Here is a 26,923-nt window from a genome sequence, read left to right as displayed (position 1 = left end):
CCCTCCATCCCCACCTCCCCCGGCTGGGGGAAGAGAAGAGATATCTAGACTGACTGACACAGACACACACCTACCTCTGCTGAGGGAAGAGAAGATGTATTCCCCTCCTCACGGAGACTGACTGACATTCACAATCTGGAGCCTTTCATTTACAGCAGCAAGACTTCTACAGCTCATTGTATGAAGTCACTCTTTTGTTCCACATACAGGAGGACTTGTCATGTTCTATACGTTAGGCTGATGGTGCTACTAAAGTAACTCTGTTTGGAGTACAGCTCTGTACCATCATGACCACCTTTTGTTAAACGACTTTAGTGTCTCCCAATAACACAAGTGTGTCCAATATTCTTAATATACACTGCATGATCAAAAGTATGTGGACACCTGCTCGTCGAACATTTCAATCCAAAATCAAGTGCATTAATAAGGAGTTGGTCCCCCCCTTTGCTGCTAGCCTCCACTCTTCTGGGAAGGCTTTCCACTTTGCCCCTTGACGTTTCCACTTCACAATAACAGCACTTACAGTTGACCAGGGCAGCTGTAGCAGGGCAGACATTTCACGAACTGACTTGTTGAAAAGTTGCCGTCCTATGATGGTGCCACGTTGAATGTCACTGATCTCTTCAGTAAGGCCATTCTACTGCCAATGTTTGTCTATGGAGATTGCATGTCTGTGTGCTCGATATTATACACCTGTCAGCAACGGGTGTGGCAGAAATAGTCGAATCCACTCATTTGAAGGGTTGTCCACAAACCTTTGTATATTTAGTGTATGCCATTTAGCAGACACTTTTATCCAAAGCAATTTAGTCATGTGTGCATACATTTTCGTATGGGTGGCCCCAGGGAGATGTCAGCCAGTGTTTTAAGGAATAGTGACAGTAATCACTGAGAATTGATGTATAAATGTGTTACAATAGCATGGAGACATTCACGATTCTTTCAACAGCCTTTTTTACTGTAAATTCTCTCCAGTCACGTCGTCTATTTCTGCTTCTATAATAAGCTCTGCTACAGAAGAGGACACCCCTCCTGAAGTGTAGTTAAATGATCACTCTGAGAGAATTATAACACACTCCAAGTATATGGAAACACAGTATGGCAATGAGGGGGTTAAATAAAGTCTATACTATTTACAGTATGTGGGTGTGTGAGAGAGAAAAGCAGAGGGGTTTGTGTGTGACTGGGGAGAGAGGGGGCCCTTCCTCGTCCATGACAAGATAAGCTAGTGAATAATGGTGACTGTAAAACTGTGGATCCCCTCTGATGATTTTCACTGAGCTGTCATGATGCTAGAGATGATCTGAAGATCATATTAGATATGCAATGTGCTGCAGGGTCATATGTGCATCTCAGTGGCCGTTGAGCATCATCTTGGTAAAAACATGGGCTTCGGTTCAGAGACTGCAGAATGGTTGTTTGATGTCCAGATCAGTCACTTCTCTGAAGGTCTGTGTGCTAGACATACCATCACCATGTGTCCCTTCAGGGCCAGCTACACCATCACCACACACGCACAGGCCACACAGCTGAAATATGACGTGTGTTTGTTTTTAGGGCGGTCCTGTGTGCGCGGTCTCAGTATTTCCGAGCTATGCTGTGTGGGAGTTGGATGGAGAGCTCCAGACAATGCATCACTCTACAGGGGTAGGTCCTGGCACACATGCATGCATACAGTTGAAGTCGGAAGTTTACATGCACCTTAGCCAAATACATTTAAACTCAGTTTTTCACAGTTTCTGACATTTAATCCTAGTTAAAAGTCCCTGTCTTAGGTAAGTTAGGATCACCACTTTATTTGAAGAATGTGAAATGTCAGAATAATAGTAGAGAGAATTATTTATTTCAGCTTTTATTTCTTTCATCACATTCCCAGTGGGTCAGAAGTATACATGCACTCAATTAGTATTTGGTAGTATTGCCTTTAAATTGTTTAACTTGGGTCAAATGTTTCAGGTAGCCTTCCACAAGCTTCCCACAATAAGTTGGGTGAATTTTGGCCCATTCCTCCTGACAGAGCTGGTGTAATGGAGTCAGGTTTGTAGGCCTCCTTGCTTGCACACGCTTTTTCAGTTTTCCCCACAAATTTTCTATGGGATTGAGGTCAGGGCTTTGTGATGGCCACTCCAATACCTTGGCTTTGTTGTCCTTGTACAAACAATAGTACGCAAGTATAAACACCATTGGACCACACAGCCGTCATAACGCTCAGGAAGGAGACGCGTTCTGTCTCCTAGAGATGAATGTACTTTGGTGCAAAAAGTGCAAATCAATCCCAGAACAACAGCAAAGGACCTTGTGAAGATGCTGGAGGAAACGGGGACAAAAGTATCTATATCCACAGTAAATCAAGTCCTATATTGACATAACCTGAAAGGCCGCTCAGCAAGGAAGAAGCCACTGCTTCAAAACCGCCATAAAAAAGCCAGACTACGGTTTGCAACTGTACATGGGGACAAAGATTGTACTTTTTGGAGGAATGTCCTCTGGTCTGATGTAACAAAAATAGAACTGTTCGGCCATAATGACCATCGTTATGTTCGGAGGAAAAAGGGGTAGGCTTGCAAGCCGAAGAACACCATCCCAACCGTGAAGCACAGCATCATGTTGTGGGGGTGCTTTGCTGCAGGAGGGACTGGGGTGCTTCACAAAATAGATGGCATCATGAGGCAGGAAAATTATGTGGATATATTGAAGCAACATCTCAAGACATCGGTCAGGAAGCTAAAGCTTGGTTGCAAATGGGTCTTCCAAATGGACAATGACCCCAAGCATACTTCCAAAGTTGTGGCAAAATGGCTTAAGGACAATATAGGCAAGGTATTGGAGTGGCCATCACAAAGCCCTGACCTCAAACCCATAGAAAATCTGTGGGCAGAACTGAAAAAGCATGTGCGAGCAAAGAGGCCTACAAACCTGACTCAGTTACACCAGCTCTGTCAGGAGGAATGGGCCAAAATTCACCCAACTTATTGTGGGAAGCTTGTGGAAGGCTACCTGAAACGTTTGACCCAAGTTAAACAATTTAAAGGCAATGCTACCAAATACTAATTGAGTGTATGTAAACTTCTGACCCACTGGGAATGTGATGAAAGAAATAAAAGCTGAAATAAATAATACTCTACTATTATTCTGACATTTCACATTCTTAAAATGAAGTGGTGATCCTAACTGACCTAAGACGGGGCATTTTTACTAGGATTAAATGTCAGGAATTGTGAAACTGATATTAAATGTATTTGGCTAAGGTGTATGTAAACTTCCGACTTCAACTGTACATACAGTACATACATACTGGCCAAGGGATAGTTAGGACTGTAGTCCTTCTTCGTCTATTCGTCGGTAATGTCTACGCCTGCGTCCCAAATTGCAGCTTATTCCCTATATAGTGCACTACTTTTGTCAGGAGTTGTGCACTATAAAGTGAATAGGCTGCCATTTGGGACTCAACCTATACCTCCACTCTGGTGTATCAATAACAAGGCTCATTCTCTCCCAACAATTTAAGTCTGCTGCCTATCCTATACTGCATTAATTATTCATACTGTGGGTGCTGAGAATATATTAGTCTATATCAGGCTGGCTTTTTATGGGGTTTCGTGCACACACCAGGGTTAAGCTCAATTTGAATTGAAGGCAGCCATTTCAGGAAATTATTTGAATTTAACATTCAGAAATTTAAAAATGTTTTAAATAAATAATTTCTACTTTATTGAGAAGTCATTAAATGGAATCTACATTTTTTTGTATACTTTCTGAATTGACTGCCTTCAATTTGAATTGAGTCCAACCCTGACACACATACACACACACACACACACACACACACACATACACACAAACAAACAAACCGCTAACTACAGACAGTGTGATTCCACTCACTCAGATAATTTCCAAACCAGGTCATCTACCCTTGTTTTTAAGTCCTCTCTACCCTTGCCGTCAGAGCGGTGTGGCAGCAGAGACAAACGAGGCAGCGCTCTCCTGAGGGGAGAGTAATGTCACTCGTCTCAGCCTGGCTGATCTGAGAGTAATTGGGGAAGACACTCTGTCACCATGCAGGATGGGTGTGCTGAGGCACTGTACTGGAGGACTCTGGGGGAAATACCCCGTAGGCCCGAGTGACAATGTTTTAGTGCTGCTCTTCGCTTAGAATTGCATTTTATGAAAACATCATGTGGCTCAATAAATAGATGTTTAGATATTATTTATTTTACCATTATTTTTAGTTTAGTAAGATAAAATCAGTTTTGCAAGAGACACTTGTAGAATTTCTTCAAGTTTATAGCTTGAATAAAAAGCCTACAGCCATTACAGCACCCCAGATCATACGGTAGATTTGAAGTGGGATGATGGTTCTACTTTGCCTAGAGAGGTAACGACAGTGTTGTTATTTTCAGATTGGGTCCAGATGAGATGGAGATTCTCCTACAGTTCATGTATGGTGCCATAATAGACCTACCACCCAGAGCCAGTGCCAGGTATGTGCCTTATAAAATGTGAAGTTGTATCCAAACTTTCAGCACACGTCTTCCAACATACTGTCAGGTAGACATATATACAGTGCATTCGGAAAGTACTCAGACCCTTTCCCTTTTTAAACATTTTGTTAAATTACAGCCTTATTCTAAAATTGATTAAATACATTTTTTTACTCATCAGTTTTCACACAATACCCCATAATGACAAAGCAGAAATACCTTATTTACATAAGTATTCAGACCCTTTGCAATGAAACTCGAAATTGAGTTTAGGTGCATCCTGTTTCCATTGATCATCCTTGAGATGTTTCTACTTGATTGGAGTCCACCTGTGGTAAATTCAATTGATTGGACATGATTTGGAAAGGTACACACCTGTCTATATAAGGTCCCATAGTTGACGGTGCATGTCAGAGGAAAAACCAAGCCATGAGATAGAAGGAATTGTTTGTAGAGCACCGAGACAGGATTTGTGTTGAGGCAAAGATCTGGGGAAGGGTACCAAAAAATGTCTGCAGCATTGAAGGTCCCCAAGAACACAGTGGCCTTCATCATTATTCAATGGAAGAAGTTTGGAACCACCAAGACTCTTCTTAGAGCTGGCCGCCCGGCCAAACTGAACAATCGGGGGAGAAGGGCCTTGGTCAACAACCCGATGGTCACTATGAATGGGAGAAACTCCCCAAATACAGGTGTGCCAAGCTTGTAGTATCATACCCAAGAAGACTCGAGGCTGCAATTACTGCCAAAGGTTCTTCTACAAAGTACTGAGTAAAGGGTCTGAATACTTATGTAAATGTGATAAGTTTGTCATTATGGAGGTATTGTGTGTAGGTTGATGAGTGGGAGAAAACAATTTAATAAATTTTAGAATAAGGCTGCAACGCAACAAAATGTGGAAAAAGACAAGGGGTTGGAATATTTTCTGAATGCACTGTATACTTCTTACACACTTTGTTTGTATTGCATATATCTCTCTGAATTAAACTGAAAGGTTTTGAAAATCAGGTTAAAAATAAATGTTTTACTATTTTGTTAATTTGGTATGAACATAACATTTATTTAAAATGAACGTGTAATCGAAGGTTAATTATAATGATTACCACTGTGCATGGTTCTCCCTTTTATTGCAACTTTTACCACTATGTTTCAGTACTGATACATTTAGTGGGGTGGTAAAGAATTCAGTTAAATATTTCAAATAATCTTGATTGTTCTCTGTAAAATGTTCAATGTTGATTGCATGAATCTGAAACTTAATTGATTGAAGTTATTGTACATCTAATTAATTATGTTGTTAGATGTTTAAATTATCACGTTTCCTATCTTCATTTTGGCAAAATACCAGGCGCTTCCATGTCAAGTGTCAATCATAGAGATAAATAGAGGACTAGATGGAAATTACTCGTTTTGGTATAGACATTGCTATTAAGGGTTTCCACCATTTTTAAAACTAGTCAAGTGGGTGGGGATTCCTATGGGTTGAGAGTGATCAGCCAATTATCAGAGAGCATTGTCTTCTTCAAATTGGCAGGGTTCATATGGTCATGAAAATACAAAAATGGTGTTTTCCAGGCCTGGAAAAGTTTTGGAAAATGATAATATCCTGAAAGTTTTTGGAAAAGTCATGGAAATGTATTTAATCATTTCTGTTAATATAATTTATTTAGGCACAGTTTTTAGATATTTTATCAATCAAATAAAAATGAGCCAGGATCGGAATGACACTAGCACGTCTGTGTTTGTGCGCATCACATGCATGTGTGTGAGACAAGTGGGCTGTTGCTCAAGGAGGGAGAGACAGTCGGACATTGCAGCAGCAGGTAGGCCTGGCCGATAAAATATGATTGACAATAGACTAATAATTAGTTAGCCAATTCAAAACATATCTTGTACCCTCTAGTTAACTGTTTACCTATTATTAGCATGTAGTAATGTTTTCGTTATGTCCCAAAAACATACCATATTACGCATACCTTTTTATAAGTACATCGAGATGTACTTAATTGTTGGTCATGGAAATTTGGTTAAAAGTCATGGAGAAGTTATGAAATTCCCATCTGTCAAAATGTGTTTTAACCCTGAATTGGGTTGCATATGGTTTGTAAACCAAAGACTAAAATAATATCCAGGAGCCAAGACTGTTGTTTGTTTATACCAGGACATTGGTCCCAAGATCCAGACCCAGTGAGTTGAGACCATGACAAGGGCCCTTTCTTAAATTGTAAGAAACTCAAGTGGAGTAAACTCGAGTACAGTTCATTAGGGTACAGTACAGTATAATAGAGTGGGGTATAGTAGATATCAGAACAGTAGAATAGGGTACTGTAGAGCACATTATAGACATACATTTTTGGCCAAATAAATGTCAGTGTTTGGGCTCGGAACGTATTCAGACCCCTTTGACTTTTAAAAAAAATGTTTTTGCTTTACAGCATTATTCTAAAATTGATTAAATTGTTTTCCCCCCTCATCAATCTACATACAATACCTCATAATGGTAAAGCAAAAGCAGTTTTTTTTTTAAATTTTTGCAAATTTATATATAAATAAAAAATTAAATTATATTTACATAAGTATTCAGACCCTTTACTGAGTACTTTGTTCAAGCACCTTTGGCAGGGATTACAGCCTCTAGTCTTCTTGGGTATGACGCTACAAGCTTTTCATCAAGGATCTCTGTACTTTGCTCCGTTCATCTTTGCCTCGATCCTGACTAGTCTCCCAGTCCCTGCTGCTGAAAAACATCCTCACAGCATGATGCTGCCACCGCCATGCTTCACCGTAGGGTTGGTACCAGGTTTCCTCCAGACGTGACGCTTGGCATTCAGGCCAAATAATTCAAACTTGGTTTCATCAGATCAGAGAATCTTGTTTCTCATGGTCAGAGTCCTTTAGGTCCTTTTGCAATCTCCAAGCGGGCTGTCATTTGCCTTTTACTGAGGAGTGGTTTCCGTCTGGCCACTCTACCATAAAGACCTGATTGGTGGAGTGCTGCAGAGATTGTTGTCCTTCTGGGTGGTTCTCCCATCTCCACAGAGGAACTCTGGAGCTCTGTCAGAGTGACCATCGGGTTCTTGGTCACCTCCCTGACCAAGGCCCTTCTCCCCTGTTACTCAGTTTGGCCAGGTGTCAAGCTCTAGGAAGAGTCTTGGTGGTTCCAAACTTCTTCCATTTAAGAATGATGGAGGCCACTGTGTTCTTGGGGACCTTCAAAGCTGCAGACATGTTTTGGTACCCTTCCTCAGATCTGTGCCCTTGACACAATCCTGTCTTAGAACTCCATGGACAATTCCTTCTACCTCATGGCTTGGTTTTTGCTCTGACATGGACTGTCAACTATGGGACCTTATATAGACAGGTGTGTACCTTTCCAAATCATGTCCAATCAATTGAATTTACCACAGGTGGACTTCAAGTTGTAGAAACATCTCAAGGATGATCAATGGAAACCAGATGCAGCTGAGCTCAATTTCAAGTTTCGTAGCAATGAGTCTGAATACTTATGTAATTTCTTTGTCATTATAGGGTATTGTGTGTAGATTGATATTTATTTTTATATTTAATCAATTTTAGAATAAGGCCGTAACGTAACAAAATGTGGAAAAAGTGAAGGGGTCTGAATATTTTCCTAATGCACTGTACATCCCAGCAAACTTATATTTTAGCCTTCCCTGTAGCTCAGTTGGTAGAGCATGGTGTTTGCAACACCAGGGTTGTGGGTTCGATTCCCACGGGGGGCCAGCACAGGAAAAAAAAAAAAAAATAAAAAAATAAAAAAAAAAATAAATGTATGAAATTGTATGAAATGTATGCATTCACTACTGTAAGTCGCTCTGGATAAGAGCGTCTGCTAAATGACTAAAATGTAAATGTAAAATGTTTTAGTCTCAAAACCATATTATGCACATTTGTAATGCACTATATGTTGTATAAAATCGAGCACACCGCCATGCAATCTCCATAGACAAACATTGGCAGTAGCATGGCCCATACTGAAGAGCTCAGTGACTTTCAATGAGGCACCGTCATAGCGATGCCACCTTTCCAACATTTCTGCCCTGTTAGAGCTGCCCTGATCAACTGCAAGTGCTGTTATTGTAAAGTGGAAACATCTAGGAGCAACAATGGTTCAGCTGTGAAGTGGTAGACCACACAAGCTCACAGAACTGGACCGTTGAAAGGCGTAGCGTGTAAAGAATTCTGTGTCTTCGGTTGCAACACTCACTACCATGTTCCAAACAGCCTCTGGAAGCATCTGCAGCACAAGAACTGTTCGTCGGGAGCTTCATTAAATGGGTTTCCATGGCCGAGCAGCCGCAGACAAGCCTAAGATCACAATGCCAAGCGTCGGCTGGAGTGGTGTAAAGCTTGCCTCCATTGGACTCTAGAGCACTGGAAACGTGTTCTCTGGAGTGATGAATCACGCTTCACCATCCTGGCAGTCCGACGAACAAATATGGCTTTGGCGGTTGCCAGGAGAACACTAGCAAAGGGGGGGACCAACTCCATATTAATGGCCATGATTTTGGAATGAGATGTTTTCGACAAGCAAGTGTCCACATAGTTTTGGCCATGCAGTGTACGTACAGTTGAAGTCGGAAGTTTACATACACCTAAGCAAAATACATTTAATATCAGTTTTTCACAATTCCTGACATTTAATCCTAGTAAAAATTACCTGTCCTAGGTCAGTTAGGATCACCACTTTTGGGGCAGTGGCTTCTTCCTTGCTGAGCGGCCTTTCAGGTTATGTTGATATAGGACTCGTTTTACTGTAGATATTGATCCTTTTGTACCTGTTTCCTCCATCTTCACAAGGTCCTTTGCTGTTGTTCTGGGATTGATTTGCACTTTTCGCACCAAAGTACGTTAATCTCTAGGAGACAGAACGCGTCTCCTTCCTGAGCGGTGTGACGGCTGCGTGGTCCCATGGTGTTTATACTTGTGTACTATTGTTTGTACAGATGAACGTGGTACCTTCAGGCGTTTGGAAATTGCTCCCAAGGATGAACCAGACTTGTGGAGGTCTACAATTGTTTTCTGAGGTCTTGGCTGATTTCTTTTGATTTTCCCATGATGTTAACCTCTCTAGGGGGGGGGGGGGTGGGACCTTACCGTCCCACCTGGCCAACATCCAGTGAAATTGCAGAGCGCCATATTCAAAAACAGAAATACTCATTATAAAAATTCATGAAACATACAAGTGTTACACATCCATCGGTTTAAAGATTAACTTCTTGTTAATCCAACCACGGTGTCAGATTTCAAAAAGACTTTACGGCAAAAGCAAACCATGCGATTATCTGAGAACAGCGCCCAGCAGACAAATAATTACAAACAGTAACCAGCCAAGTAGACGAGTAACAAAAGTCAGAAATGGCGATTAAAATTAATCACTTACCTTTGATGATCTTGATATGGTTACACTCACAAAACTCACAAAACTCCCAGTTACCCCTTAAATGTTTGTTTTGTTCGATCAAGTCCCTCTTTATATCCAAAAACCTCAGTTTTGTTCAGTAATCCACTGTCTCAAACAACATCCGGTGAAATTGCAGAGCGTGAAACTCAACAAAACAGAAATTCTCATAATAAACATACATAAGGGATCGTGAACTGCGTCATAAGTCTTTGTATGGTGGATAGGCTTTCAATGGAAAAACAGGCATTTCAAAATAAAGGCACTTCTTGGATGGATTTTCCTCAGGATTTCGCCTGCCATATCAGTTCTGTTATACTCACAGACACTATTTTAACTGTTTTGGAAACTTTAGAGTGTTTTCTATCCAAATCTACCAATTTAATGCATATCCTAGCTTCTGGACCTGAGTAGCATGCAGTTTACTTTGGGTGCGCTTTTCATCCAAACTTCCGAATGTTGCCCCATACCCTAGTGAGGTTAAGCAAAGAGGCACTGAGTTTGAAGGTAGGCCTTGAAATACATCTACAGGTACACCTCCAATTGACTCAAATGATGTCAATTAGCCTATCACAAGCTTCTAAAGCCATGACATCATTTCTGGAATTTTCCAAGCTGTTTAAAGGCACAGTCAACTTAGTGTATGTAAACTTCTGACCCACTGGAATTGTGATACAGTGAATAATAAGTGAAATAATCTGTCTGTAAACAATTGTTGGAAAAAATGATTTGTGTCATGCACAAAGTAGATGTCCTAACCGACTTGCCAAAACTATAGTTTGTTAACAAGAAATTTGTGGAGTGGTTGAAAAACAAGTTTTAATGACTCCAACCTATGTAAACTTCCGACTTCAACTGTATATCAGATGTTCGGTAGTGACACTTCTTAAAAATACTTTAAGATTTACCAACTTGCTTACTAATTTTCTTCATAATGTTTAGACATACTGACAATGTGCCATATTGGAGAGGGGTGCAATCCCATCACCTGGTTATATTTGTAGGGTTGTGGCTTAAGGCACATTCATTTGACAGTTTTTTTTTATAATGTCTGTTTTGATAGTGACATCAAAAGTGGGGACAGCATTTTCAGAGAAAGATGTTTAAAAATAAATCAACTAATTATAAGATCAGTATCTTTCAATGTGATAATAGAACAACTCTATGTTCTATTGAAATACTAGTTAGAAAAGTGACTCATGAATTGCTTTATTTTTAAACATGACGTTTAGCAGTCAGGGTTTGGGACAGCCACCTCTCATTTAGAAATAGGTGTATAAACAATGACTTTAAACTTTACTAATTTAACAATATGTTTGTCTTGAATTATTTTTTGGTGGGATAGCAATTTACACCACCTCTGTGGAATAACCCATATACATATAGAATAGAAAATAATTAATCCATCAGAAACAAAAATGAATATCCCCATCTAGTGAAGGTACATTTCCTGAGGTCAGTGTGTTAGCTTGCTTCAGTTGTCTAAGTATTTTTAATAATAGTGGAATTCTTCAGTACCTACTATAGGGCTTTACCTGTCCCTTGACCTGTCCCCCTCTCCCAGTTAGAACCACAACACCACCTCACCTGTCTCTCTCTCCCAGTTAGAACCACAACAACACTTCACCCAGCCATCTCTCCTGTCTCCCAGTCAGAACCACAACCCAACCTCACCCAGCCCTCTCTCCCAGTCAGAACCACAACCTCACCCAGCCTTCTCTCCCAGTCAGAACCACAACACCACCTCAACCGGCCCTCTCGCCACTCTCCTCTCTCCCAGTCAGGTGGTGTTGGCAGCAGACATGTTGGGTCTGGAGGGACTGAAGGACGTGGTGGAGATGGTGCTGACCAGAGACTACTGCCGCTTCTTCCCCAAGGTAGGTTTCTGAATGTGAGGGAAAACGTCTGACATGTCTGTTGGCAGGCCAATTTGGCCGACTTGTTTTTGTCTTAATGCAGCATTGTGTGATGCATGCAAACACACACACACACACACAAAATCAAATGTTATTGTCAAATACACCCGATAGGTGTTGTTTTACAGGGTCAGCCATAGTAATATGATGACACCCCTGGAGGAAAATAGACACATCTACAGATTTTTCACCTTGACAGCTTGGGTATTCAAACCAGCAACTTTTCAGTTACTGGCCCAACGCTCTAACTGCTTGGCTACCTGCCGCCCATTCACACACACAATAACAGTTTTTTCTTTCTATTTTTACATGGCTCTCTTGTGGAGTGTTTTAGCTCTTCCTACCATTGCAGTGCTTCTCTGATCTGCCCTAGCTTGGTCCCAGATCTGTTTGTGCTCTCTTGCCAACTTCATAGGAGTTGCCTATACAGCTAAAACAGATCTGGGACCAGCCTAGATCAGTGCAACATCTCCAGAGAGATCCCTGTAGTCTCATACCAGTCTGCGTCAGGAGGAAAGCCATCTGTATGAACAGATTTAGCTGTTTTGGTACTGTTTTGTATCTCACGGGCATTCCTGCACCCTTAAAACAATGTCCCGCTGTGTTCCGGTTCTCTGAACAGCCTCTGTTTCATTACTCTTACCTCATCATGTGCCCAGATACAGTTCATATGGGGTGTTCCGTTCTGCCCCCTGCGACAGGCAGCTTCACTTTACCCCGCAGCAGGCACAGAGAGAACTCTCTTTTTGATCTATTTTCACTCCTATTACAAAACAATATTCCTGTGACCAGTGTACGACGTTACTCATCTGTGTGTCAACTACAAACAGTGTAGATATGTTTTTGTACCTTAGTTTATTAAGGCTTTTATTCAAGATCCTTTACTTGCAAGTACCTTATAATCCATGTCCAATTGAAAAGACGGCCTATCATTAAAAGTCCCGTCACTTTGACATGTTTGTTTTCTCTTTTATTCTTACTGCAGCCTATAGATGGGGTTCAGAAAACCATCCTCGAGTGCCTCTCCCTCACCCACACCCTTGGTCTCCAGAGCCTCCACAGTTTGTGTATGAGGTGAGTGTGTGTATTAGAGGTCGACCGATTATGATTTTTCAACGCCGATACCAATACCGATTATTGGAGGCCCAAAAACCCCGATGCCGATTAATCGGACAATTCTTTTTTTTATTTGTAATAATGACAATTACAACAATACTGAATGAACACTTATTTTAAGTTAATATAATACATCAATAAAATCTATTTAGCCTCAAATAAATAATGAAACTTGTTCAATTTGGTTTAAATAATGGAAAAACAAAGTGTTGGAGAAGAAAGTAAAAGTGCAATATGTGCCATGTAAAAAAGCTAACGTTTAAGTTCCTTGCTCAGAACATGAGAACATATGAAAGCTGGTGGTTCCTTTTAACATGAGTCTTCAATATTCCCAGGTAAGATGTTTTAGGTTGTAGTTATTATATGAATTATAGGACTATTTCTCTCTATACGATTTGTATTTCATATACCTTTGACTATTGGATGTTCTTATAGGCACTTTAGTATTGCCAGTGTAAGAGTATAGCTTCTGTTCCTCTCCTCAAACCAGGAACACATCGACAACAGCCACCCTCAAAGCAGTGTTACCCATGCAGAGCAAGGAGAAACAACTACTCCAAGTCTCAGAGCGAGTGACGTTTGAAACGCTATTAGCGCACACCCGGCTAACTAGCTAGCCATTTCACATCAGTTACACCAGACTAATCTTGGGAGTTGACAGGCTTGAAGTCATAAACAGCGCAATGCATTGCGAAGGACTGTTTGAATGAATGCTTACGAGCCTGCTGCTGCCTACCATCGCTCAGTCAGACTGCTCTATCAAATCATAGACTTAATTATAACATAATAACACACAGAAATACGAGCCTTATGTCATTAATATGGTAGAATCCGGAAACTATCATCTCGAAAACAAAACGTTATTCCTGTTACATTGCACAACCTTCAATGTTATGTCATAATTACGTACAATTCTGGCAAATTCGTTCGCAACGAGCCAGGCGGCCCAAACTGTTCGATATACCCTGACTGCGTGCAATGAACGCAAAATGACACAATTTCACCTGGTTAATATTGCCTGCTAACCTGGATTTCTTTTAGCTAAATATGCAGGTTTAAAAATATATACTTCTGTGTATTGATTTTAAGAAAGGCATTGATGTTTATGGTTAGGTACAGTCGTGCAACGATTGTGCTTTTTTCGCAAATGCGCTTTTGTTAAATCATCCCCCGTTTGGTGAAGTCGGCTGTCTTTGTTAGGAAGAAATAGTCTTCAAAGTTTGCAACGAGCCCGGCGGCCCAAACTGCTGCATATACCCTGACTCTGTTTGCAAGAGAAGTGACACATTTTCCCTAGTTAAAAGAAATTCATGTTAGCAGGCAATATTAACTAAATATGCAGGTTTAAAAATATATACTTGTGTATTGATTTTAAGAAAGGCATTGATGTTTATGGTTGGAGCAACATGTATCTAAGCGATTATATGCAACGCAGGACAGGCTAGATAAACTAGTAATATCATCAACCATGTGTAGTTAACTAGTGATTATGATTGATTGATTGTTTTTTATAAGATAAGTTTAATGCTAGCTAGCAACTTACCTTGGCTTCTTACTGCATTTGCGTAACAGGCAGGCTCCTCGTGGAGTGTAATGTAAAGCAGGTGGTTAGAGCGTTGGACTAGTTAACCGTAAGGTTGCAAGATTGAATCCCTGAGCTGACAAGGTAAAAATCTGTCGTTCTGAACAAGGCAGTTAACCCACCGTTCCTTGGCCGTCATTGAAAATAAGAATGTGTTCTTAACTGACTTGCCTAGTTAAATAAAGGTCTAAAAAAATTGTTTTTTTTAAAACGGCCAAATCGGCGTCCAAAAATACCGATTTCCGATTGTTATGAAAACTTGAAATCGGCCCTAATTAATCGGCCATTCCGATTAATCCGTCGACCTCTAGTGTGTATGGAGCATTTTAGAGTGTATTTCTATGGGACATTATATTTTAGTTAGGTGCTGTCAGTTTGACAGATTTTTATCGACGAGGTTGGGGTCAATTCCATTGCAATTCAGTCACTTCAGGAAGTAAATTGATTGGAAAACGAATAAAAATTGACCCCACGCCTGTTTATCACCTTCAACATTCTGTAGTTGTATAAGAAGGGTTTGGCTTAATCTGCATAATCCAGAGCACAATAGATGGAGGAACAGGGTCAACATAAGGTCACCATGTTGCCCTATGTTATGTAGGTCACTATCTATGTAATAGCTGTCCAAAAGTCTCTGAAAACTTAACTTAAATTGCACTAATGCCAGAAACAGTCACCCCTCAGGCAGTGTTATGAATAATTATGGCCTTGATAGTGTTTTAAGTCTGGTCATTCAGGGCTAACTCTGACTTCACCATCTGTGTGTGGATTCCATCTGGCAGTAAGATACAGACATAAAACAACTAAAACGTGGTGCGTGGGCCGAGCTGTGCTGCCTGCCTTCTGCTCCGCTGAGGGGAAAGCTTTTGATGAGTTGTGTGTGTGTGTGTTAGGGGTGTGACGTTTTAAACGAATTTGGGATCGTTAACATTACAACAACAAAAAATACAACTAAACCAAAACTCACACTTTTCTATTAAACGTTTTGATATCACAGTGCAGTTATCACAAAACTACCATTAATAGATCCCAATCATCAACCAAAAGGCAAAGGTATTTCTTTTTTTACAAATACCTAATGTAAAAATGCTGTAAGTAGAAGATATGCAGCTTTCAAATTTTACTGAACAAAAAATAGAAATGCAACATCCAAACTTTTTCAAAGGTTTTACTTAGTTACAGTCGATAGAAGGAAATAAGTCAATTTAAATAAATGTATTAGGCCCTTTATCTATGGATTTCACATGACAGGGAATACAGATATGCATCTGTTGGTCACAGATACATTTAAAAAAAGGGTAAGGGTGTGGATCAGAAAACCAGTCAGTATCTGGTGTGACCACCATTTGCCTCATGCAGCGCGATACATCACCTTCGCATAGAGTTAATCAGGATGTTGATTGCGGCCTGTGGAATGTTGTTCCACTCCTCTTCAACGGCTGTGTGAAGTTGCTGGGTATTGGTGGGAACTGGAAAACGCTGTCGTACACGTTGATCCAGAGCATCCCAAACCTGCTCAATGGGTGTCATGTCTGGTGAATATGCAGGCCATGGAAGAACTGGGACATTTTCAGCTTCCAGGAATTATGTACAGATCCTTGCAACATGGGGCTATATATTATCATGCTGAAACATAAGATGATGAAAGAATAGCACGACTATGGGCCTCAGGATCTCGTCACGGTATAAAGCGCTCCGCACGACATCGTTGTTAAGTTGGAAAAATGTCAGAGAGCGACTTGGAGGCGATAGCAGCTAAGTCCTGTATGGCAATACTTTGAGAAGTTCAATGAGAAGGTGATGAAATTCAGATTTTGCGAGGTGGAATTGAGCTACAGTGGCAGTACACGTCCAATGCTAAAAGAGCGGCACTGTGAGACCCAAACCATTGCTGGCAGCAGTGCAATAAGGGGCAGAGTGAGAAAATCACAGCTCTGACTACAGAAATGGTTGCAGTTGACATGCAGCCATTGTCAAATGTATAGGATGTCGACTTCAATGCCCTGATGGCATATCTAGAACCAGACTACTAAATCCCATCTCCAAAAAAACAGGGCAGCCCGGATGGAGAAATTGTACAATGATTGCTCTGCAAGTACAAAGCGCAAGCTCTCAAACACGCAGACTTGCATCACTGCTACGAGCCATCACATTGATGAGAAGTCGGACATGAAGTACGTACTGACAATTCTGAACATGAAGGAGAAGCACACAACAGAGAACCTAAAACAGCATTAATACCATTGTTGCTGAGTGGGTGGGGGACAGCAGTAAGGTGAGCGCCGACTGTTAGGGTTTCCACTTGTTACCACAGCCACAAAGTCAAAATTAGCTATGTAAAAATGTATGAAAACAAACATATATTTTCTCTTAATTTAAGGTTAGCAGTGTAGTTATCGTTATTGTTAGGGTTAAAATCACATTTTAAGAAGACAAACTGTAGTAATAGGCAGGCTTTAAGACTTTGTGGCTGAAGTAACTAGTGACGACTGGTAGGTAGGTAGTTAGGACTGTGGTAGATTGAACTGCATTGCCCCCTAGCGGTCATATGCAGAACCATATCAGGATTGTGAATTCACGTCATTTTATTTTTATAGATTTTTTAAAAATGTTTAAACCATTAATAAATGTCAGTTTAAACATTAAGATTCTATTTACATTTGTCATGTCCCTTGTGTGTATGATAGTAATGCGAGCTTAACTGAGCTTACAGCCCAGTGGCGATTCACACCCCTCAGGCCTCTGGAGCTAGCCAACCATCTCTGGCCCCTCTACCCTGAGGGCCTGAGGCTGGGACTGAGAAAATGGGACTGAGCAACTGAGATGGCACATCATTAAGTTTCGCAACGACACTGGATCTCATCACTTCTCTCAGTGCCGCTGCCTTAACTAAAAGTTGTTTTATATTCCTAGGATGTGTCTCAAATGGCAAGCTATTCCTTATAGTGCCGTATATGGACCCTGGTCAAAAGAAGTGCACTATAACGGGAATAGGGTACCATTTGGAACGCGGCCACACATTGCCTGGGAAATTTGGGGCAGCAGGATTTTGATATGTAATTGGGAGCTGTGCCATGTTTTTGGACACTTCTGGCTTCAGTTCCTTTCTAGCACCAGGACCAATGAGGTTAATGAATGAGTCCCAAATGGCATTCCATTCACTATATAGTACACTATGGGCTCTGGTCAAAAGTAGTGCACTATAGGAATAATGTGCCATTTGGGACTCCTGCCTGTGTCTTATATAGAGTTTGGCAGCTCTCTCTGTGTGATGTCAGGCTGTATAAGTGGTTTGGGTCACGGACCTGACCCGTTTTACTGATGCAAATCACATGCTCTCTCACTGAGTCCCACAGTCTCATTAATCCCCACTCACCCAGACCTTCAGCGCAGAGTCGCACACTGAACATCATCACACACAGTGCACAGTCACGCTGAGCCTTGCTGGATACTCTGTGGATGGTTACTGTATATCAGTGGTTTAGCGAGTACCCAGGCTTGGTCTTGTGGTTAGGGCTGCTGCTTACAGCACATGTACGACCCCCCCCCGCCTGTGTGGCATCAAATCCCTGCTCCACCCAACTCAATATTTTCTCTCCTTCGTTCATACCCGTCTCTATAAAAACACAATTAAAAGGTGTTTAACAAGCAATACGTCAGAATGTGTACTGAAGTGACAGGCTCTCGAACACTCGTTTGTACTGTGTGTTACAGGTGGGTGGCTGAGCACTATGTGAAGAGCTGGTCAGAGAGACACTTTGCTCTGTTGCCTTGTGAGGTCCAGAGAGCCTGTCTAAATGCTGTGACTGGAGCCATGGTGGGTTACACACACTCACACAAGTCTACACACACACACACACACACACACCCCAACTTCCTCTCCTCAATTTCCATTATGTTCCCCCACTGGAAGTCAAACATAATCAGCTGAGTGGGGTCATCTTCGTTAAATAACAGTCCTTTATGGCAGGCGTGTTCAGTAGTCCAGTACAGACAGATGTAGCAGGGTAATCCAGATTTAAAAGCATTGGATTGGTCTAGTTTTGGCTGGAGGGAGTCCATGACAGGGAGTGTGCAAGTGGGTAGAGAATTGGGACACAACCAGTGTCTTTCCCTCCTGCTCTCCGGCTGCCTCCCCTGGGTACACCACTCTGGAGCTCAGCCTACTACTACTACTGCTGCTGCTGAGGAGGGCCTGCCTGCTGCCAAATGTGTTGCATAATTTGGGTTTCCCCCTGCATCGATAGCCAAGTGCAGGGTCGGAAGGAACAACAGTGGTGGACACAGTAGAGTTGATCGAAGGTGTAAATGTCTTAACAACTGTTAAAGACTGTAAACGTGTGTTTTGTTGTCCATAATATAATGAATTGTGAATTACGAATGATGAGATGCACGGTGTTTCACAAGCTATGTTGTATGTGTTGAGAAATGGCTCTACGATAACAGGTCACATAAGAGCCGTAATAACTTGTTCCACAGACTGTGAATGATCAATTATGAGATAGTTGGTGAAACACTTTTTATGTGTGTATGTGTTGTGAGAAAGAGAAGTACTGAGTCTGAGAAAGGTCTCTAAAATAAGAGATCATAAGAGCTAACAAATGGCTACCCAGACTATTTGCGTTGCCCCCCCCCCCCCCTCTTTAAAACCGCTGCTACTCTCTGTTGTTATCGTCTACTTTAATAACTTTCACTTTAATAACTTTACCTACATGTACATATTACCTCAGCTAACCGGTGCCCCCGCACATTGACTCTGTACCGGTACCCCCCTGTATATAGTCTCGCTATTGTTATTTTACTGCTGGTCTTTAATTACTTGTTACTTTTATTTCTTATTCTTATCCGTATTTTTTTTAACTGCATTGTTGGTTAGGGGCTCGTAAGTAAGCCTTCGTATTCGGCGTGTGTGACTAATACAATTTGATTTGATTAGAAATATTGTTCCCCGGACTGTGTGTGTGGTTGTAAGAGGGAAGGTGCATGCCTACTTCCCACCCGCTTACAGCTTGCTGCCGCTGGCTAGTCCTTGTGGTAAACCGGGAAGCAGCTCTGTGCTTAAGCCTCCTATTGCCAGTACACAGCCTCTCCTTCACCAAGACTTCTGCCAGGCCTTGCTCGTGACAACACACAGTAACTGGATGTCTCTGCAGTCCCAGGCTAACTCGGCAGGGGTGCGGTGTGCAGGCCCACGTTATATGGGCACGCCCTGGCGTCGGCCAACAATTGTCCCGCTGCCTGTGGGTAAGTCTGGGAAGGCAAAGGCTAGGGGAGCTCACCCTGAGAGAAAAACAACGTGCTGGCGGCGCACGACAGGCCCTCCTACCGGAAAACTGGAGCTCCGGTAGCCTCCTGCAACTGTGAAAGGGTGCCTGTCGTCCTGGGTTCCCCCCTTGCCACTGGATTCCACCCTGTCACATTGAAGAAGTGCTGTTGGGACATGCACTCTTAACCGCTCTGCACAGGTATCCACCTCTGCCTTGGTGTGTGTGTGTGTTGTGAGGTAGAGAGAAAGAGAGCTCATAAGAGCTGTGATAAAAATAGTTCCTCAGAGATGTAATGTTTTATTGTTCCATCCAGACTGTACAGAGCGCTGGACTCCTGCTGGGTGTGTTGTGGTGTGAAGGAGAGAAATACAAAAGTCTCTCAAATAAGACATAACAGTTAATAATCCTGTTCTATCCAGAATGTACAGAACACGGTGACTCTGCTGTGTGGCAGTGAGCAGTTGCTGGGCAGTCTCCCGGAGGTCAAGTGGGCTAAACAGACAGTGTTGCTGGCTACAGAGCTGCAGGACCAGTGTCTGTCTGTCATTGTCACACACCTGGCCCAGGTCACACACACGCAGGCCTTCCACAGCCTACGACGGGTAAGGGAAGACACACGCATGACAGACACAGGACGGATACACACACCTACACACAACATAAACAGAGACTCACAGTCAATTATAAACTGATTCATTTGATCAGTTGTAGATGGTTCATTGTTACTTATTAAATGAGGCTAATGCTATGCATAAAAGCTTCATGGTAAACATCCTGCTGGACGCTGAGGCTGTTCTAGATGCAGAGTCACAGTCCAAGAGGTTTGCACTCGTATCGTTGGCGTCTGCATACATCATGTAAATGGTCTATTTCATTCTGTGGGTGTCTGTCCTCAATGTGCCAACTCACTGTCTGACTCTGCCCTGATAGAAATACGCATTACAATCCCAATCATTCCACCCTGTTATCACAGACACAGAGCTATACAGCTGTGGTGACAACAGGTTTCCTGAAGGATTATCCTCATCAGCCTCTGAAATTGGTCTGATTCAGTTCATGTATTAGCATGGGAGTCTGAGATGTAATTCTAATCCATCCTAATGTGTTTGAGCTGTGTAGTGGTCAGTGTACTGCAGTGTAGCAATTGTTCTGTACTACAGCAAAATTACCATTTGGTTGTAAGCAAGGGGTTTCTGAGGGTCTGGTGTGGGGTTTCTCAACTTCATCCATCTTGGGTTTCTCGACCTCCCTTTCACATACATTTAGTTATATTTAAATCCTCTACTTTTACTGTGTGCTAATGAATAAAATAACGTGTGTTTTAGAGAGAGGAGTCGACGCGGGAACCGGCCCTGTTGAAGAAGCTGTGTTCAGCCATACGGGACAGGGTCACGGTGGGTAACTGTTGTGACCTGTTCACTGCTGTGGATCACCTGGCTGGGGAGGAAGACCTTGAAGGAGAGACACCCCTGGAGGAGGGGGGTCAGAGGGAGGAGGTGAATACAAGTACTCACATTCACTCACTCACAGTCCCCCAAACCAAAATCAAGTTATTCCAATTTTGCCTTTTTTATTATTATTTGTTGACTAAGCATGACAAGGGTTTTCTTCCATTTCAAAGGATAATGGTGAAATGACACAGAAAGAGCTGTGAAGGGTGAACATTAAAAACATTCCCTGCTATGCTCTCTGCCTCTCTCTTCCCTCTTCTCACACACACACACATTGGGTAAAAGTTAGAGATACACAGTTCCAGAGCCCCATGATTCCTGTGTAATTACTCCCAGGGGCGTAGAGGGCTGGCTGGGTTTGAGCTGCAGCCAGGGTTAGGCTGGCTGGGTTAAGTCACACGTCCTTACGCAGGATATGGCAGGATGGATTAGAGTTGGAAAGAGGGAGGGAAAGCATGTAGAGACATGGGAGTGGCCTTCTCTAATCTGCCTCTGTGTTGTGGCCAGTAGTCAGAGGGCGTGAGAGCCAGAGCGAGTGAGAGGAAGGGAAAGAGGGTGGGCGTGTTAGACGGGGGTGAGCGAGAGAGGAAGGGAGGGAGGGTGTGTGTCTGTGAGGGTGGGAGAGCGAGAGAGAGAGGACTGAATGGAGGGAGGGTTTGTGTGAGGGAGGAAGCTTCTCCTCACCCCCCCCCCCCCCCCCAGCTCTGTTTCTTATAAACATTGAGGCGATGAGGAGGCGGGAGCACGGCAGCAGCCTCAGCTAATGACATCATCCATTTAGTTCAAAGGAGCTCAAGTGGATTCTGCAAGAGGGAGGGAGAGAGAAAGGGGGGATGGGGGTGATGGTTACCATGGTGACGGGTACTTTAAGCAGCTGCTGATTCGCTCGTGCTCTCTCTCTTTCCCCCTCCCTCTCTCGCCCCTCCACCTCCTCTCGCCCCTCTCTCCTTTCCTCTCTAAACCAGCCGTTCAGGCGAGAGATTGGTGCGCTGCGCGCTAGGTTGTGGACCTTCCTGCTCCAGTCATTCTACGCCGTCCGCCACACGCGGGGATGGGAGACCCTGCCCTCCAAGCACAGAGAGCAGATACTGGCAGGTAAGACGAGAAAACGGCCATCTTTAATCTATGGGGCTTTAGCTGTAGCTGGGAGGTGATCTGATCTGTCCCTCACTGCAGAGGAGAGCCAGAGCTCTCTTCCTCTCGGCTCAGATGGGATATTATGCAGGGTGTGTTTGTTTGTTCTATTCAACCCAACCACATAGTGATGGTAGCATGGTCCCAGATCGGTTTTGTCTGTTTGATCTTGTTTGGCGTGACAATGACCATAGGAGATGACAAGCGACAGCACAAAACAGATCTGGGACCAGGCTATAGTGACAATGACCATAGGAGATGGTAAGGGACAACACAAACAGACCTGGAACCAGGCTTCAGTGATGGAGCACAACGTCTGTCTCTTTATCGTTAGAGAGGAAGGAACCAAAGCCCCCCCGACGCATATGTTGTTGCCGCTGCCTCTGGGTAACATCACACAATTAATAGCTGCTTTCAGCACAGCTGCAGAACAGAACAGAGCACACACAGCCTCAACCTGAAGGTCCATCTATTGTTTGGGCGAGGAGGGTGCCGCCTCAGTCTCTCTCACCCCATTTTCAGCCAATCGTAGTCAAGGCTAACATGGTAACTGCAGCATACTCTGCATGTTCTGTGTTGTAAAAAGAAAGGGGCGGGGGTGGATGGTTGAATTTCTCTCTCTTTGTGGATTTCTCACATAATTACATGCATTCTCTGAGAAACGAATAAAGTACTGCTTCGTTTTGACTGTTTAGCTTTGCGATCCATTGAAATGCATTGCATGAATGATTTGTTGAACTCGGTTTTAGAATTCCACTGACATTCCATACTGATGGAATCTCCCTCTCTGTCTCTCACATAGAGACCCTAGTTTACACATGCATGCACACGGCAAGGCACATAGAATGAATATGCATACTGCTAGTTGCATACAGTAATCTAGTCACACATGTCACATCAGACACACACACACACACACACACACACACTCACTCGACTACATTCCGGTGCAGCAGTTTGGTCTTGATTTGGAGCATCTCTGGGGAAATGGTAAGATAAGCTGTGAAATCTTTTCTTGCTCGGCAGACACAGTTGACGGATGTTTCATTGATTAAATGAAAATCTCACCACATCAGGATTGTACGCATTGTTTCACCCACTGTATCTCATTTAGATGAAAATCAGGAAGCCTGAGGTGGAATAGCCCCATTGCAGTATCAGTCTCTTCAATGGACACGTCTTGGATTTCATATTTCAGGAACATTGCTATATTTCACATGGGAAAAATCCATCATCAAATTGCATGCTCTTTATGTTGAGAATACAAAGACACAACCATGTCAATGTCCCTCCAAAAGATGTTTGTGCTGACCTGTTTTATGAATGAGTATGGTACCCTGAAGGTTTCTGAATGTAATGGTAATTGAAACATGTTTTAAACGTTGCTTTAATTGTGTGTTCTCTCCTATAGCTGCTCTTGATAAAGGAGACAGTAGAAGACTTGGGAAAAAGCCTGTTTTTACCAGCTCACAGGTAATGTATGATAAAAGCTTATTTAGTCTCATTTAAAAGCAATTGTTTTATTCCTCTTTTGCGTCGTTAAATCACTTAGTCGGGTGATATGAACCCATCTATAACACCGAGAAACCTGTGTAATGATTATGATATGTGGTTGTGATACCTACTTTAGTTGAATGCACAAATTATACTCTGGATAAGCACATCTAGATGCTAAATGACACAAATGTGGATGTAATGGTGTGATTATGATCTAGGAGGGTGGCTTTTGGCTCTTGAAAGCCTGCAATCACTGCACACATCACAGAGATGTGAATGGTGGAAAACCTAGAGCCAGCCTCACACACACACACTGGAGGCGGTGTGTGTGTGTGTGTGTGTGACGTGAGTGTGTGTGTGTGTGTGTGTGTGACGTGAGTGGCTGAGAGGGGCCCCGCCAACAGCAACCTGACAGATATTGACAAGAAGTGCTGTGATGCGGAGCAGGCGCCTGGAAGTAAGTTTCTCTCCGCCTGGCTATATAGTGCACTACTTTTGACCAGAGCTCATAGGGCTTTGGTCCAAATTAGTGCACTATATAGGAAACAGGGTGCCATTTGGGATGCTATACTTATGTCGCTCTGCTGACCCCAACACAGTGCTGCTGACGGCTGTCATTTCGTAATTGACACAGAAAGCAATTACCTTTCAGCCCCTCAGAGTGATAAATACACAGACCTTGTGTCTTATCAGACTGATGAACTGTAACACAAGGCAGCGAGCACCTGGAAGGATGTGATGAGGGCCGGGGCTGCTTTTGTTTTACAAGCCTGAGTATACTGTACAGCTCAGTAGCTTGCAGGCATCCTCAACAGTATTATTCAATTCCATTACATTTCATTTGAGTAATTTAGCGGAAGCTCTTATCGCGATCAACTTAGTCATTCAGTCCATTGATTCAACTAATGTAGGTTAAATAACAACGTATCACGATCATTACAAGTAAAACATTCTTAGCCAGTATCTACAAAATCTGGCTAATCAGTTTCTAGATTGCGTGTTAATTCCAGTTTAGGTCAGACTTCCTTCTTCTCGGTATTTAGCTGTTAAGTCGAGTCCGTAGACCACTACGCCATTATTTTAAATGATGTTGTGTGATCCGAACTTTTCCATTCCAACCTCTCTTGTCTATTTTTAGCAGCCAAGGGGTGTAAGATGCGCCTCAGGTCCTGCAGCTCCGTGTGAGAGCCCTCCTGTCCACAGGACCAATCGGGTCTTCAGGAACACAGGAACAGGAAGTTGCACTACGGCTGCATCATCAAGCACCATGAAGTCAGACGGGCTGGGCACGCCAGTCCTCCCAGCCACTGCAGAGAGAGGGACTAACGCTACCAAGCCTGGAGACAGTGACCCATCCAGGGCAAAGAATGGCAAGACCAAGCAGCCAGGCGACCACCGAAGCACCACAGCTAAAGCAAAGACTACAACCTCCGCCACAGTGCTCAACGGTACAGCTGGCCCAGGGGGGGCTAGGAAGGAGGTAGCCACTGCTAACGGATCCAGGGGCTCCCCAACGGGGGGTAAAGGGGCTAAGGACCAGGACAGGAGGCCTAACCCCGGAGCCAGGCCCAAGACCTCTCCTCCAAGCACCACCTCCACAGCTCAGGCTAGGCCAGGGAAGCTGCAGAAGAGTACGGCAGGGAAGGGTGACTCTCTTCAGGGGGCAGACAGCAGCACGGCCCACCCCGCCACCACCACCCCCTCTACATCAGGCAGCGCCTCCCCTGACAACAGCTCCGGAAGCCCACGCAACAGCCACGCCATCCCAGGTCTGGTCTAACATTCAACATTATTAACTTGCTCCCCAGTGGGCAAAACTGGTTGAAAATACATCATAATGACGTTGTAATGATGTTCAACTTGTTTTGCCAGCTGGGTAACTGTAATTTCCAGGTTTAACATCCCAATGTTGTTTACTTGCCTCCCAGATGGGAAAAACTGGTTGAAAATACATCATAATGACGTTGTAATGATGTTCAACTTGTTTTGCCAGCTGGGTAACTGTAATTTCCAGGTTTAACATCCCAATGTTGTTTACTTGCCTCCCAGATGGGAAAAACTGGTTGAAAATACATCATAATGACGTTGTAATGATGTTCAACTTGTTTTGCCAGCTGGGTAACTGTAATTTCCAGGTTTAACATCCCAATGTTGTTTACTTGCCTCCCAGATGGGAAAAAATGGTTGAAAAGACGTCATGATTATTTTGTAATTACGTTTTAATGACGCTGTAATAAAGTCAATCGAACCAGTTTTGCCATCTGGGTTAATTCACTCATTCTTGTTCTTATGATGACAATTATATTTTATGGCAGGAAGTTAGAGTATCTGAAAAATTAGCTTGACGCAGAAATAGTTGGCAGAAAGTTTTGTTGAGAATAAGTAGCAGACTGATTAACATGAGTTATGCTTTAACCCTGAGGGGTTCTAGAGAGACAGAAGAGAATACATTGAAGTAGAAACACATTATATACAGTAGTGGTGTGCATGAATATGAATCAAGAAGCACTCCTTTCTTTCATGCATATTAATCAGTTTAATGTAGAACCACAGAAATAAATATCCCTGTGGGTAGCACAGCCTGGCAACGGGCACCCCAAAAAGCCGCAGAGCTGAAGGTCAAAACCAACATAGCTCACACACAGGGGTGAGACCAATTATTTCTCCACACCCAGTTTGGTCCTAGCTCCCGTGGTGACGGTGTATGCTCGTTTGGAGAAGGAGGGGAGTTCTGTGGTGTGTAGACTGATAGCAACACCCTCTGTCTGTCTGGGGAACTGGGCCTCAGCCGGCCTGTCTCTCTTTTTCATACAAAAGAGAAGAAGAGAGAGTCGGAGTGCCATATGCTCTCCCTACACCCCCCTCCTCTCGCTCTCTCTCTCTCTCTAACCAAACCAGTCATCCCTATCCGCCTACTCTACTCCAGCTCTGTCATTTTTATTGGCCCTGATTGTGCATTATTTTGGCTTTGGAGTACAGTACTATTATCAGCTCCTAGCCTCTAGCTCGTAGAATATGAATTAAAAAACACTCATTGTTTGTCAGATATTGACATCC

General features: G+C 42.9%; 1 protein-coding gene across 4 annotated transcripts in view; it reads left to right on the top strand.

Moving 5' to 3' along the window:
• btbd8 (BTB domain containing 8) overlaps positions 1-26,923 on the top strand; it is a 52,750-nt gene that overhangs the window by 17,602 nt on the left and 8,225 nt on the right. For 3 of the 4 annotated variants that reach the window (XM_014169101.3, XM_014169102.3, XM_014169103.3), the window contains exons 6-15: positions 1,558-1,647; positions 4,401-4,481; positions 11,684-11,780; positions 12,805-12,893; positions 18,232-18,334; positions 20,204-20,386; positions 21,110-21,280; positions 22,201-22,330; positions 23,781-23,842; positions 25,005-25,635. In XM_014169101.3, the coding sequence (XP_014024576.1) occupies positions 1,558-1,647; positions 4,401-4,481; positions 11,684-11,780; positions 12,805-12,893; positions 18,232-18,334; positions 20,204-20,386; positions 21,110-21,280; positions 22,201-22,330; positions 23,781-23,842; positions 25,005-25,635 (1,637 nt within the window). The remainder of the gene's footprint in view (positions 1-1,557; positions 1,648-4,400; positions 4,482-11,683; positions 11,781-12,804; positions 12,894-18,231; positions 18,335-20,203; positions 20,387-21,109; positions 21,281-22,200; positions 22,331-23,780; positions 23,843-25,004; positions 25,636-26,923) is intronic. The other variant, XM_014169105.3, reaches the window with a different exon arrangement.

The sequence above is a fragment of the Salmo salar genome, chromosome 23, assembly GCF_965601325.2.
Source record: "Salmo salar chromosome 23, fSalSal1, whole genome shotgun sequence".
NCBI lineage: Eukaryota > Metazoa > Chordata > Actinopteri > Salmoniformes > Salmonidae > Salmo > Salmo salar.
Note: the sequence above shows the minus strand (reverse complement) of the source record. Positions and strands in the feature narration are given on the sequence as shown.